This window comes from Coregonus clupeaformis, chromosome 20 (assembly GCF_020615455.1).
Source record: "Coregonus clupeaformis isolate EN_2021a chromosome 20, ASM2061545v1, whole genome shotgun sequence".
Lineage (NCBI taxonomy): Eukaryota > Metazoa > Chordata > Actinopteri > Salmoniformes > Salmonidae > Coregonus > Coregonus clupeaformis.
Genome location: NC_059211.1, coordinates 28264609 through 28280661, shown reverse-complemented (window position 1 = coordinate 28280661; position 16053 = coordinate 28264609). Strand labels below are relative to the sequence as shown.

General features: G+C 47.6%; 1 protein-coding gene across 3 annotated transcripts in view; it reads right to left on the bottom strand.

Moving 5' to 3' along the window:
* Positions 1-16053, bottom strand: part of pde4ba (phosphodiesterase 4B, cAMP-specific a) — a 379418-nt gene that overhangs the window by 213185 nt on the left and 150180 nt on the right. Inside the window, exon 1 of one of the 3 annotated variants that reach the window (XM_041840092.2) lies at positions 14779-15609. The exons of the other annotated variants lie outside the window; for them this stretch is intronic. Within the exon in view, the coding sequence (XP_041696026.1) occupies positions 14779-15011 (233 nt within the window). The 5' untranslated portion in view covers positions 15012-15609. Of the gene's footprint in view, positions 1-14778; positions 15610-16053 lie in introns of those variants that run through there. 3 annotated transcript variants of the gene reach the window in all.

Here is a 16053-nt window from a genome sequence, read left to right as displayed (position 1 = left end):
CGGTAGTAATGTGACGTGGTAGTAAAGTGACACGTAGTAAAGTGACGTGGTAGTAAAGGGACACGGTAGTAAAGTGACACGTAGTAAAGTGACACGTAGTAAAGTGACGTGGTAGTAAAGTGACGTGGTAGTAAAGTGACGTGGTAGTAAAGTGACATGGTAGTAAAGTGACGTGGTAGTAAAGTGACACGGTAGTAAAGTGACACGTTAGTAAAGTGACACGGTAGTAAAGTGACATGGTAGTAAAGTGACACGGTAGTAAAGTGACGTGGTAGTAAAGTGACACGGTAGTAAAGTGACGTGGTAGTAAAGGGACACGGTAGTAAAGTGACACGTTAGTAAAGTGACACTGTAGTAAAGTGACGTGGTAGTAAAGTGACGTGGTAGTAAAGTGACGTGGTAGTAAAGGACAGACACGTAGAAGTGACACGGTAGTAAAGTGACGTGGTAGTACACGTAGAAGTAAGTAGTAGACATGGTAGTAAAGTGACACGGTAGTAAAGTGACATGTAGTAAAGTGACACGGTAGTAAAGTGACACGGTAGTAAAGTGACACGGTAGTAAATTGACACGGTAGTAAAGGGACACGGTAGTAAAGTGACACAGTAGTAAAGTGACACGTAGTAAAGGGACACGGTAGTAAAGTGACACGGTAGTAAAGTGACGTGGTAGTAAAGGGACACGTAGTAAAGGGACACGGTAGTAAAGTGACGTGGTAGTAAAGTGACACGGTAGTAAAGTGACACGGTAGTAAAGTGACACGGTAGTAAAGTGACACGGTAGTAAAGGGATACGGTAGTAAAGGGACACGGTAGTAAAGGGACACGGTAGTAAAGTGACGTGGTAGTAAAGTGACGTGGTAGTAAAGTGACACGGTAGTAAAGGGACACGGTAGTAAAGTGACGTGGTAGTAAAGTGACACGGTAGTAAAGTGACACGGTAGTAAAGTGACACGGTAGTAAAGTGACGTGGTAGTAAAGTGACGTGGTAGTAAAGTGACACGGTAGTAAAGTGACACGGTAGTAAAGGGACACGGTAGTAAAGTGACACGGTAGTAAAGTGACACGGTAGTAAAGTGACACGGTAGTAAAGTGAGTCCTTGCCCTGATAAGACAATACCTTGGACCTGGGTCCTATCCTGTCTACCCAATATACCCCAATCAATCTACACCACCCTCGGTACTAAGCTATGACTGTCTCATACATATCTGTAGGAATAAATAGAGCGGTAGATACAAGGCTCTGGGAAGGTACAGATTATCGATGATAAGGCAGCTTTATTTTCATGCTGTTATTCTTCATAATGAGAGCCTAAACCACTACAGGGGGGAACTGAAGAGAGAGCATACTCAGAGAAGGATTGGATTGGAAAGCCATATATGGGAAAATGGTATTAAATAAAAGGGGCAGTGTTTTGAGAAATTTGGTGTCATATAATTGAGTGTTAGTGGCAGGGAGGTGTCATCTTTGTGATGGCCTATCTTTGGCACGTGCATGTGTATGTGTCTGCCTCCCTCCACCGATGTCCGTCTCTCTGTCTCTCATGTTGTGTTGTGTCCCAGGCTGCCTGTGCCAACATAGCTGTGTATAAACACTAGCCACTTGGTGCTCTGGATCCTACTGCTCTGATCACGGGTGACCGGCTGATCCTAACCAGCTGCCACACTGTGCCCCCTCTACCTCAACACACCATGCACACATGCACACAAAGGTACATGCACACACGCACACACAACCAACAACCAACCGCCCTGCAACAAACGCTTTTGAAAGAACCACGGTATATTCAAACACTCCTCATCTGACCCCACCCTGCCATGTCATGGTCCCGTCAGACACATCGTTATCATCAGACTGTGGACACAGGAGTCATTCCATGTCATTTCAGCAAGCCATGACACCCACCATCTCAGATTGCTCTGAAATTGTTTCTGTAGATAGAAACAGGTAAGATTGGCATTCCTGAAACATTATTTTGTTGAAATTTGATTTGATTGCTAATTGATTGCACTAAAATTGGCCATTTTAATTTATAGGATTAAGATAATATTCAATTAATATAGTACCCAAAATCCGATTTGGACCAAACTTCTTCCTAGAAATGAGTAAGACATAAGGAATCCCAAAGAAATTGTCAAACGCCACCCACGGGCCCCCCACACCCCATGCCAATCCCACCCCAACAACCAGTATACAGTATCAGTACTCTATGTTTGACAAGTAGTATGAAGCTGTGGCTTGGAGTATTGCTTCTCCATACTATGTAATGTATTCCCTGTGAATCTGGTGATGTTTTTTCCCCTGATCAGAGAAATTAGTACTTGAAGTTGCTTGCATTATTTAACATAAAGTAATGTGAAAGTACCAGGTTTTGACCACTAGATGCCGCTGTTCCTGCTATACCGCCACACACTATCCATTTTGCTGGTCTCTTGTGTTAATTAAATATATGATAACATTTCCTTTGAAACTTTGGGTAGAAAACCAATAGATTTGGCTCATGATGAAAATAAATTGTGTGGTCATCCTCACAATTTAAGCCAGTTCTCCATGAAAGCAAATTAGTTTGTCCTTCTTTTAAGCTTAATCTTTGTCCAGGAAACGGACCCTTTGTGTGTGGTTTATTCCCTTCAAAAAAGGTCTGGATTAGTTACTGTTAGACCATTCCTGGTGTACAAGCAAACCATTATGCTACAGCAGTTCTAATGGTTTCAATGTTATGGTTTCAATGGTAAAAGTCCCAAACACACACAGTATAGTGTTTTGCAATTGTAATGGTATTGGGTTGCGTTGGGTTGGGTTTAATGGTAAATGTCACTAACAAAATACTGTACATATAGAGCTGAACATTTTTACTGAAAAACATAAGATTGCCATGCAAGTAATTTATTAGGGTTGTCACAACATTTTAGTCCCTAGCCCATTTCTCCATCAAAGCTTTGGGCTTATAGAAAAATCTTCATATGAGAATTGCATAGGGAGATGGATGCCACGTTGAATGTCACTGAGCTCTTCAGTAAGGCCATTCTGCTGTCAATGTTTGTCTATGGAGATTGCATGGCTGTGTGCTTGATTTTATACACCTGTCAGCAACGGGTGTGGCTGAAATTGCCGAATCCACTAATTTGAAGAGCCATGTAGTGTATTTTCATTTATGTGAGGATTTTATTTTCATAATGAGCCAAATCTATTGGTTTTCTACCCAAAGTTGCAATGGATAAAAGAGTGTGGAGGTATAGCGGGAACAGCAGCATCTAGTGGTCAAAACCTGTAACTTTATGGTAAATAATGCAAGCAACTTCAATTACTAATTTCTCTGAACAGGGGATAAAAACATCACCAGATTCACAGGGAATACATTACATAGTATGGAGAAGCAATACTCCAAGCCACAGCTTCACACTACTTGTCAAACTTAGAGAACTGATACTTTATACTCGTTGTTGGGGTGGGATGGGCATGGGGTGTGGGGGTCCATGGGTGGCGTTTGACAATTCTTTGGGGATTCCTTATGTTATTGCTAGGAAGAAGTTCGGTCCAAATCGGATGTTGGGTACTATATTAATTTAATATTATCTGAATCCTATAAATTAAAACGGCCAATATGGGTGCAATCAATTAGCTTAATTTCACAGAGATACAATTATATTGTATCTCTGTGAAATTACATTATTGTTCTAAAATAATGTTTCAGGAATGCTAATCGAACCTCTTACTAACTACAGAAACGATTTCAGAACAATCTGAGATGGTGGGTGTCGAAATCCTCTTTCTTGTGTTTTTTGAGGTGGAACGACCCACAGGGCATCCATCTGTCACCGCAGGACTGTTCACCATGGGGCTCTGCTGCAGTCTACAATGATACTCTCTGAGCTGTTTGGCTTTAGTGAGGACAGGTGTGTTAGACGACCACATAAATCAGCAGACCATGAAGTGGTCAACAACACACCTTGATGGAATCTGAATGACTTTTCACCTCGACACACACACACACACTGAAAATGGGAACTCTCAAACCATGACGCAAACCCATCCACTGGGCAGAATTACTTAAAATCCTTTTAGGACGGCACCCAAACACACATTAAACCACTCAGATTGCCGCTCTGAAAAGGGTTCCTGTTTTATTCATCATAAGAGAGACAGAACCCCCTCCACTGACAGCAGAACACAAACACTCTGTTCGCTTCCCAGAATGCAATGTGTGGGAGGATGTCGCCCCATGGGGCTGCTGTCATGATGAACAGGGTCTTCAGACGAGTCAAACAGACAAGAGAGGGGTGAACACACACACACAAGTGACAACCACACACATATCTTTAAACTTGACTAACTGGTAGACTGTGTGGATCACGTTGCTGATGATGATGGTGATAAAGATGATGATTATGATAAGGCTGTTATCTACAAAGAACATTGAGTCACTTCCATTAGAGGACTAGTTCCTTGTCAATTTGCCAATCCTTCTATGGAAGACCTCAGAAATAGCCAAGGCAGGCTCTTTAGATCTTCCATCAAGGGCAGGTAGCCAAAACCCATTTGTATCCCTGACACCACGCTTTGTGCTGTGGAGCTGAGTTAGTCATCCTGTGAAAACGTGTTTGTTCGCTTATTTCTCCTGGAATAGAGAATACACTCTTCACTTCCCTCAGGTTGTTTACCAGCTCTGTCTGTGTTTCAATTAACCCTGGCTGTGATAGCTTGTTACTCAGGTCGTCCAATTCTGCCGCTCTGTGCTCATTGGATAATGTAATTAACACTACACTTTCGTCTGCAGTGACACCGTGGTCCACACCTCAGAGAAAGAGAGAGAGAGAGAGAAGATGTCACAGCAATTCCCTTTCAGTCCCCGGCTGCAGACAAAAATCTATTAGTGGGACAATTTCTGCAGCATCTCTCTCTCCCCCCATCTCATCGCAGCTAGGCGGCAGGGAATGGCCTCGCTTTGGAGAGCTCTTGTCCTCACTTAAATGGCTGCTAGTGCTGTATTGTAGTTGAATTGTATTGAAAGGAAGATAGGCGCACCGTGCACACAGTGCACACTCACTATCTGTAACACACACACTATCTATAATAAATGAATGACACAATTGCATTTCCTCCAAGAAATGGAATATACGTACATGGCCCCTTGAATCAGACTGAAACCCACTGTCCCTATATTCCCATTATGATTAGCCCCTCTCTTCTCTCTCTCTCTACACCTCTGTCTCTTTCTCTCTCTCTCTCCCCATATCTTGCTCTTGTCTCCCTCTGTCTTACTCCCTCTTCCCCTCCATTCCTTGCTCATATCGCCCTTCTCTCTGTCGCTACTTCCTCCCTCCATGTCCCCTATGCTAATGACATTTGTCATGTCCATTCTAGTGTAGTAAGTTACACATGGCCTTGGCTTCACTGGTCATTAAACATGGTTAATAATAGTCCAGTGGCCTTCTCCTCCTGTCATCGGGCACACACACACAGAGAGAGAGAGAGAGAGAGAGAGAGAGAGAGAGAGAGAGAGAGAGAGAGAGAGAGAGAGAGAGAGAGAGAGGGGAAGGAAGGAAGGAAGGAAGGAAGGAAGGAAGGAAGGATGGAAGGAAGGAAGGAAGGAAGGAAGGGAGAGAGAGAGAGAGAGAGAGAGAGAGAGAGAGAGAGAGAGAGAGAGAGAGAGGGATTGCAGTGTACTGTACAGTAATGAAGACACATTTCTTCCTGTATTACCTGCTTCCTAACCAGTCTTAACCAGTCCTAACCAGTAACAACCACCTATGTTGTGTGAAGGCAAATATCATTATTTCCATATGCATAGATTACCCATAGAAGATAAGGGAGGGTGTTGCGTATTACAAATGATTCCTGGTTGTCACGGAATCTGCCGAGGCTGTTCCTCCTCCTTGCTCGGGCAGGTTTCGGCGGTCGTCGTCCCCGGAGTACTAGCTGCCACCGTTGTATGTTTCTATGTTCGTTTGCTTTTGTCTGATTGTTGTACACCTGTGGTTAGTTAGCGTTGATTATGTGTCCTATAAGTTCTCGTTTTGTTAGTCATGTGTTGTGTGTTATTGAGCTTCCTGTCTTCGTGTCTGTATTTGTTTTCCCTCCTTGTGTTTTAGGTGAGGTTTTTGCACTAGTTGTGTTCGTTAGTATTTTTCCTGTTCGTTTACGCCTGTGTGCGTATCGCTCGTCTCCGGGCACTTTTGCTCGTATTTATCTACTAAAGACTGTTGAACGAAGCTTCTGTGTCCTGCGCCTGATTCCCGCACCTTCCACATACAGCACTCCTGACAGAATAACACACCCAGATGGAATCAACAGGAACAGCACTAGCATCCGAGTACCTGGAGGAGCGCGTCCGCAAGCAGAACGACCAGATCAACCGCATCGGGACCGCCCTTCAGGACTTAATAAACACTCTGCACCGATGGGAGAACAGAGGGGCACCCACATCTCCCCCTACCTTGCCATCACCATCGGCCAGTCCGCCCATCCAAGCTCCGGAACCCAGTGGGATTCGGCTCTCGCTCCCGAGGGCGTATGATGGTACCGCTGCCGGGTGTCAGGGGTTCCTCCTGCAGGTGGAACTATACCTGGCCACCGTGCACCCGGCGCCCTCGGGACACGAGAGTGTTTCCGCCCTGATCTCCTGTCTCACCGGCAAGGCGTTGGAGTGGGCCAACGCCGAATGGAGGAGGATAGACGCCGCCACGATCACATACGCGGAGTTCTCCCGCCGCTTCAGGGCTGTGTTCGACCATCCACCTGAGGGGAAAGCGGCGGGGGAGCGTCTATTCTACCTCCGGCAGGGGAGGAGGAGCGCCCAGGAATTTGCATTGGAGTTCCGGACTCTAGCGGCTGACGCAGGGTGGAATGAGCGGGCCCTCATCGATCATTATCGTTGTAGTCTTCGGGAGGACGTCCGTCGAGAGCTGGCCTGCAGGGATACTAGTCTCACGTTCGACCAGTTGGTGGACATGTCCATCCGGCTGGACACCCTGCTGGCCACCCGCGGACGTTCCGAGTGGGGTTCGTCCATTCCACCCTCCAGCACCTCCGAGCCGAGCCCTATGGAGCTCGGGGGTGCTGGCGCTAGAGAGAAGAGGGGAAGGAGCACGAGGGGGCCATCCCCTGCACCAACTGTGGCCGTGGAGGACACACCGCGGCCAGGTGTTGGGGAGGGTCTCCTAGGGGAGAGGACGGCAGGCCCTGCACTGGGGAGTCCTTCCAGGTGAGTAGGTGTCCCACTTACCCAGAGCTCTCTGTTGTGCACTTCTGTATACCTGTGCGATTTCCACAGGTTGCACCTCATTCCCAGCATAAGGCGCTAGTAGATTCAGGCGCAGCTGGGAATTTTGTTGATCGTAAATTTTGTTTAGAGTTAGGGATTCCCCTACTTCCTGTTGACATCCCATTTCCTGTTCATGCCCTAGATAGCCGTCCGTTGGGATCGGGGTTGATCAGGGAAGTCACAGCGCCACTTAGGATGTGTACGCAGGGGGGTCATGAGGAGACTATCCAGCTATATCTTATCGACTCTCCTGCGTATCCGGTGGTGCTGGGAATTCCCTGGTTGAGTACCCATGATCCTTCTATTTCGTGGCAAGAGAGGGCTCTTAAGGAGTGGTCTGCCCAGTGTGAGAGGAGATGTTTGGGTGTTTCCGTGGGGGGCGACCTCGGTGGAGAGTCCAAACCAGGTGTCCTCACTGCGCATTCCCACTGAGTATGAGGATTTGGCACTTGTGTTTAGTAAATCGAGGGCGACGCGTTTGCCTCCTCATAGACAGGGGGATTGTGCGATAGACCTCCAGGCAGGAGCAGCGCTTCCGCGGAGCCATGTGTATCCTCTGTCCCAAGAGGAGAAGAGGGCTATGGAAACTTACATAGCCGAATCTCTAAGACAAGGATACATACGGCCCTCCACTTCTCCTGCGTCCTCGAGCTTCTTTTTTGTGAAGAAAAAGGATGGAGGGTTGCGCCCGTGCATAGATTACCGTAGTCTCAATCAGATCACTGTGAAGTACAGTTATCCACTCCCTCTGATTGCGACCATGACAGAGTCTTTGCACGGAGCCCGTTTCTTCAAGAAACTGGATCTCAGGAGCGCATATAACTTGGTGCGCATTAGGGAGGGCGATGAATGGAAAACGGCATTTAGTACCACCTCGGGTCATTACGAGTATCTCGTCATGCCATACGGGTTGATGAATGCTCCTTCAGTCTTCCAATCCTTCGTGGATGAGATTTTCAGGGACATGCAGGGCAGGGTGTGGTCGTGTACATAGATGACATCCTGGTTTACTCGCCTACCCGAGACGAGCATGTAGCCCTGGTGTGTCGTGTGTTGGGTAGGCTGTTGGAGCACGACCTGTATGTCAAGGCAGAGAAATGTCTGTTTTTCCAGGAGTCTGTCTCCTTTCTGGGTTATCAGTTATCCGTGTCAGGGGTGAGGATGGAGGTTGACCGGGTGTCAGCCGTGCGTAATTGGCAAACCCCAACCACCGTGAAAGAGGTGCACCAGTTCTTGGGTTTTGCGAATTACTACCGGAGGTTTATCCAGGGTTTTGGACAGGTGGCAGCTCCCATAACGTCTCTTCTGAAGGGGGGTCCGATGCGATTGCAGTGGTCAGCGGAGGCGGACAGGGCATTTGGGAGACTGAAGGCCCTGTTTACCTCGGCTCCAGTGCTTGCGCATCCGGATCCCGCCTTACCATTTCAGGTAGAGGTAGACGCGTCTGAGGCCGGTATAGGGGCCGTGCTATCACAACGGTCCGGTACGCCACCTAAACTCCGCCCCTGTGCCTTCTACTCTAAAAGCTCAGCCCGGCGGAGCGGGAATTATGATGTAGGAGACAGGGAGCTGTTAGCCGTGGTTCAAGCCCTAAAGGTGTGGAGACATTGGCTTGAGGGGGCTCAACACCCTTTTCTCATTTTGACTGACCACCGTAACCTGGAGTACATTCGGGCAGCTAGGAGACTGAACCCTCGCCAGGCTCGGTGGAACATGTTTCTAACCCGGTTTGTATTTAAAATCACGTACATCCCTGGGTCCCAGAACGGTAAGGCAGACGCCCTGTCCCGGCGGTATGACACAGAGGAGAGGTCCGTTGAGCCCACTTCCATACTGCCAGAGTCTTGTCTAGTGGCACCGGTAGTGTGGGAGGTCGATGCTGAAATCGAGCGGGCGTTGCGTACCGACCCTAGCCCTCCACAGTGTCCGGTGGGTCGGACGTACGTACCGCTCGAGGTTCGGGATCGACTTATTTATTGGGCTCACACGTCACCCTCCTCTGGACATCCAGGTATTGGCCGGACAGTGCACTGCCTTAGCGCTAAGTACTGGTGGCCAACGTTAGCCAGGGATGTGAGGGTTTATGTCTCTTCCTGTTCGGTGTGCGCCCAGTGTAAGGCGCCCAAACATCTGCCCAGGGGTAAGTTACAACCCCTGCCCGTTCCACAACGACCCTGGTCTCACCTCTCGGTGGACTTTGTTACAGACCTTCCCCCTCTCAGGGGAATACCACCATACTGGTCGTTGTGGATCGGTTCTCTAAAGCCTGTCGTCTTCTCCCTATGCCAGGTCTTCCCACTGCCTTGCAGACCGCTGAGGCACTATTCACCCACGTCTTCCGGCATCACGGGTACCTGAGGATATAGTGTCTGATCGAGGTCCCCCAGTTCACCTCCCGAGTCTGGAGAGCGTTCATGGAGCGCCTGGGGGTCTCGGTGAGCCTTACCTCGGGGTACCACCCGGGAGAGTAATGGGCAGGTAGAACGTGTGAACCAGGATGTGGGTAGGTTTCTGAGGTCGTATTGCCAGGGCCGGCCGGAGGAGTGGGCGAGGTATATTCCCTGGGCAGAGATGGCCCAGAATTCTCTTCGCCACTCCTCCACCAACCTAACCCCTTTCCAATGTGTGTTAGGTTACCAGCCGGTTCTGGCACCGTGGCATCAGAGCCAGATCGAGGCCCCTGCGGTGGATGAGTGGGTAAGGCGCTCGGAGGAGACGTGGAACGCTGCACACGTCCATCTGCAGCGGGCCATCCGTCGACAAAAAGCGAGCGCCGATCTCCACCGCAGTGAGGGGCCGGTGTACGCACCTGGAGATCGAGTCTGGCTCTCGACTCGAAACCTACCCCTCCGCCTGCCCTGCCGGAAGCTGGGTCGGCGGTTTGTAGGGCCCTTTAAAGTCCTGAGGAGATTGAACGAGGTGTGTTACAGGTTACTACTACCTATTAAGTATAAGAATATTAACCCCTCGTTCCATGTGTCTCTTCTCAGGCCGGTGGTAGCTGGTCCACTCCAGGAAGGTGAGATAGCAGAGACTCCTCCGCCCCCATTGGACATCGAGGGGGCTCCGGCGTACACAGTTCGGTCCATCTTGGATTCGAGACGTCAGATGGGGGGTCTCCAATATCTCCAATATCTCGTGGAGTGGGAGGGGTACGGCCCGGAGGAGCGGTGCTGGGTGCCGAGGAGGGACATCCTAGACCCGTCTCTACTGACTGAGTTCCACCGTAGTCACCCTACGTAGTCACCCTACGGTGGTAGCTGCACCGCGTCCTCCTGGTCATCACCGAGGCCGGGGTCGGCGCACGGCTGGTGCCGCGCGTCAAGGGGGGGGGTACTGTCACGGAATCTGCCGAGGCTGCTCCTCCTCCTTGCTCAGGCAGGTTTTGGCGGTCGTCGTCCCCGGAGTACTAGCTGCCACCGTTGTATGTTTCTATGTTCGTTTGCTTTTGTCTGATTGTTGTACACCTGTGGTTAGTTAGCGTTGATTATGTGTCCTATAAGTTCTCGTTTTGTTAGTCATGTGTTGTGTGTTATTGAGCTTCCTGTCTTCGTGTCTGTATTTGTTTTCCCTCCTTGTGTTTTAGGAGAGGTTTTCGCACTTGTTGTGCGCGTTAGTATTTTTCCTGTTCGTTTACGCCTGTGTATTATTTCAAAAGGTGTTTTGTGTGCAATAACAGTCCCATTCATAAGTGGCTCATATAAATCCTAATAAAACTGAATACTGTTATTGGTCTGGATATAAGTCAGTGTAAACGACACATCAACCTATTTTCATCTCTCCCTTTCCATCACTTACTCTACTCCTTCCTCGTTCAGCCCCTCAATCCCTCCCTCCCTCCCTCTCTCTTGGTTTGACTAATGACTTCCACTGCTAATGAATGTTTATTTTTTCACCGCTCCCTAAATACTCTTTGTATGAGGAAAGTCAATGAGCACGAATGCGGTCACACACATACGCACAACCATAAGCACATAGACACACCACACACATGCACGCATGCACGCACACACACACACAAACAAACACAAATACCCCTGATGGTCAAGCAGCGTTCACCGAGGCTAACTTCACGTTCCTATCCAGCAGGAGACATCACTAAGACCCTAGTGACTGACTCATCTCTTCTACCCATCACTACCAGTCTGTAAAGCACCTGACTGGCTATACCTTATTAAACCACATTATTCTAATACATCTATATAGCAGCCAGCTAGTCTCATCTCACACTGAACCACTTTAAACGCTCAGCAGCTTAGCTGGTACAGGCAGGCAGGCTGTTTGGTGGTGACAGCTACATATTCATAATTAAAGGTTATATTGAGAGGATTCAGCCCCCGAGCTGCAATACTTCAACAGCAGAGAACTGAACTGTGAGGAGAGAAATGCCAGTTCTTTACAATTTCATTACCTCCTCTCCTCCCAACCCTCACTCCTCCACTCCTCCTCTCCTCCTCCACTCCTACTCTCCTCCACTCCTCCTCTCCTCCCAACCCTCACTCCTCCTCTCCTCCTCCACTCCTCCTCTCCTCCCAACCCTCACTCCTCCCAACCCCTCTCCTCCTCTCCTCCACCTCTCCTCCACCTCCTCCCAACCATCTCTCAATACCAGGTTGTGGTGGGATTGATTTTGTAGAGGATGGATATTAGTTGTGACATTTAAGATGAGACATAGCCAGGGACTGTGTGCTGACCCTTATACCTCTGATGTGCAGTGGCTCTATTTGATGTTGCAGAATGTCTACTGACATTTTAGAATGTCTCTAGGAGTCTTTCTCACCCTATGCACTCTATTTGCGGGTGCTATAACGCTTTTTCTCTCTCTCTCTCTCTCTTCTCACTCTCTTCATCTCCTTATCTCTCTAATTCAGTCTCAGTGGTGGAGAGTGAGGAACCTCGGTACATCAGTTGCACATTAAACATGAATGTAGGAGCTTTGTTAGAGTGCAGGGGGGAGCGGCACTGTTCTCCTGATTGACACGGAATGGCCGCCGATCCCCACAGAGCCACACTGACCCAAACACAGCTGCTTTTGTCTGAATGGAGGGAGAATGGTCAGAGGATGCAACTGAGTTCACCGCTCGGCTCCCCCGAGGTGTCTCATACGTCAATAGACAACATCTCTCTTTGTCTAAAACATAGCCATGTCATCACTACAACACAACAAAATACAATAGCAAAGAGTATTACATATCCACAACCTATTTCATTGACTGAAAGGCTTGGTTTATTCTACAACAGCAAATCTGATACAGGCCCAATCCTGCCGGAGTCTATTCAAACCACCCTAGGCCAATCGGTCAAATTCTAGAATCTACCTAAATTATGCAAGGTACCATGGTTTACAGAGCCATAGAGAGAGAGATTGGGTGTCTCCCAGTGTCTGTTTCAGCATGTGACTTTGTAGCTGAGCACGGACCTCTCTGAGACATTAGACCATAAGGAGAATTCAAGCCGACAGATTTAAAGATGACTAAAACACATCCACTTCCACATCACAGCCACCCAACTGCACTAAGACAACTACATGAGGACAATATGTATCTGAGGTATGAAATAGTGATCCTATTTGGACTTGTCAACCATTGTAATGAGAGTCATTTGTGGTTTCCAAAACCTTTGATTTCTTATTGAATTGTCATCTAACGAACCATGGAAATGACAGACATTTGGGGATTCTTAAACTTTGATTTCCTATTGAATTGTCATGTAACAACACATGACATCAGCAGCCCACTGAGCACACCATGTTATTTCACCGTGGAAATGTGGGTAATATTTGGTACAGATGTTGATCAATGAGATTTCAACCTATATTCACCCACTCAAAAAGAGAGCCAGAGGTTGGTTGAATTCCCAATGTGTTATCACTATGCGTTCAACCATCTAAAAGCCTACAACCAAATTCCAAAACAATGTCTGATTTTTGGTTTAGTTGTCATCTAAATATGTTATCACTGCACTTTCAACCATTTAAAAGCGCAAAAAAGCTCAATGGGAATACACACAATGTCAGATATTTTGTATGTATACAACAACTTAATGTGTTATCACTGTGCTTCATCTAATAGCATAACCAAATTACCTGGATTGCAATTGAGATTACATTAAAAGTGCATAGTGCAAGTGATCAATGCTGTTCGATATTCTGTGAAGATCTCCACAGACCTGCGACCTTTGCATGCAATCTTGAACATGCACGCTTTCTATGATTACATAAGAACACATTTATAGTTTCAGTAACCTCAAAATGTGGCCATGGATGTTACTCATTTGAGGTAACACAGCAGAATATACAGTACATCTCCTTCAAATGTTGATATTTGGTTCCGTTGACAACTAAACACAATTACATTTCCAGTTTTTCTACAAATGAATGATTGATATGTTAGATTCACAACCACAGTTAAAGAATACAACTAAATCAAATCAAACTTTAAATGCACTTTAAATAAAGTTAGTAACTTGAAGATGACATTTGAAATCACCCTATAAAAAAAAACCCTAGGCCTATATCTATTGTCTATTTGTAGTTGAACCCTGGGTGGAATTGAAACAATAGCTGTTAATGACTTCGCAAATGCTATAGGCCTGGTATCATTGATGATATACTGTATGACTTTTAAAGTATAGTTACATTTCATTTGCTCTGTTAAACCTACTCTTTTGACTGACTTCGATAGCAGTGAATCTATTTAGTTATTAAAAGATCTCTCAGTAAGACCTCTTAATTGGTAGTAGTCAGTGACAAATATCAAAGCTAAGCAGGGCTGCCCTTAGTTAAAACCCAGGACGGGAGACCAAATGGATAGCTGTAGATGGATCAACTGTCCAGTAGGAGGTGCTGCTCAGCTTATAGTTTTTTTCTGATAGTGGACATAACGTTGAAGATCTGACGTTGTTTCAAAGGTACAAATTCAACATATTTTATACAATGTTTGTCTATGTTGAAAATTGTTAACCATGATGACATAATCCTGTGGTAAAAATTGTACCCTTGCAAATCCAATGTATTTTCCCCTTAGATTATTTTTGCAAATCCAATGTATTTTCCAGGTCACAATACGTTAACAAATTACGTTGAACCAACGTTGATTCAACCAGTGTGTGCCCAGTGGGAGGGTTCTACAGAGCTGTAGGTCCGTTGTTTCCATGTGTTTGGTACCATTCCATTGATTCCATTCCAGCCATTACAATGAGCCCGTCCCCCTATAGCTCCTCCCACCACCCTCCTCTGACACACACACCACAGTAGAACCTGATCCTCATCATTCAGTATGGGTGGAACAGAGCAAAGTCAAAGGAAACATGACATCAAGACATTCCTCAAACACAAAGTCACCTTGTGCCCCCCTAGCAAAGCAAGAGAATCCCTCTATCATTACCTAACAGTAGCCCCGTATCAGAGCCTTAACCATAACCCCCTGTCTAAGCACAGTCCAGAGTCCACCCTCTCTGGTGAAGATACCCACATCCCCCAGCACTCCCCTTATCCTTCTCCCTCTCCCCCTTACCAGGTGTGAGCGACGGTGAAGCGCCGACGGTGGCGGATCCCCCCCTTGTTGACCATGAGCTTGCGAAAGAAGCGCGGGGAACTGCGGGGGGACAGTTTGGGCGACGTGGCCCCCCTCTTCCCCCCCTGGCCAGTGTTCAGCTTGGGCGGCTCCAGCTCCAGGTGCATGTGTTCTTTAAAGGTGCGGATGCATCCGGAGTCAGCGTCTGGAGCACTCAGCTCGTTGGACGACATGCTGATGGACGGACGGGGAATTGCTGTGGAATCTTTCGGATGGACCCCTCTCTCTTTCAATATTTATTTTGCTCTCTCTCGCAGAGGCAGAGGCTATGCCATGCAGGCAGGCAGAGCTGAGGGCTGGAGGGATGCAGAGAGATTTAGGCTAATACACTAACACACACACAAATTCCTGCTTTCACAGTGCGCGTGGCTTTGCCTCGCTCTCTCTCTCTCTCTCTCTCTGCTCTCTCTCTCTGCTCTCTCCTTCTTCTTCTCAGCTTCAGGGATTAGCAACCTGCGGAGTCAGAGTCCTCTTTCCCTCTCTCTATTTTTCTCCTCTCTCTCTCTCCCTCTCGCTCTCTCTCCAGTCTTCCTCAGAAGGAAAGGCAGCACAGTTCTCTCTCTCTCTCCCTCTCACTCTCTCTCCAGTCAGTCTTCCTCAGAGGGCAACTAGTCCTTCTTCTCCAGTCCTGTTCATTAGACACTGGTAGAGGAGTCTTGGTCACAGCAGGGTCATCTTTCCTTCCTTCCAGAAAGAAGAATTACTGCTCCTGTGATCTCTACTGTTCTCCCCCACCTCTCACTCTCTCTCTTTCTCTCTCTGTCTCGCTGTCACTCTCACGCTCTCTCTTTCTCTCTCTGTCTCGCTGTCACTCTCACTCTCTCTCTTTCTCTCTCTGTCTTGCTGTCACTCTCACTCTCTCTCTTTCTCTCTCTGTCTCGCTGTCACTCTCACTCTCTCTCTTTCTCTCTCTGTCTTGCTGTCACTCTCACTCTCTCTCTTTCTCTCTCTGTCTTGCTGTCACTCTCACGCTCTCTCTTTCTCTCTCTGTCTCGCTGTCACTCTCACTCTCTCTCTTTCTCTCTCTGTCTCGCTGTCACTCTCACTCGCTCTGTCTCCTGTGGGTCTGCCTGTCGGTGCGTGTCTATAAAGTGCACACCCCAGCAGCCCTCCCTCCCTCCCTCTCTCTCTCCCTCCCTCCCTCCCTCCCTCCACACTCTCAGTCCATTCAGTGGAGAGAGAAGCTCCCTAATAAAAAATGCACCATCAGGGCTG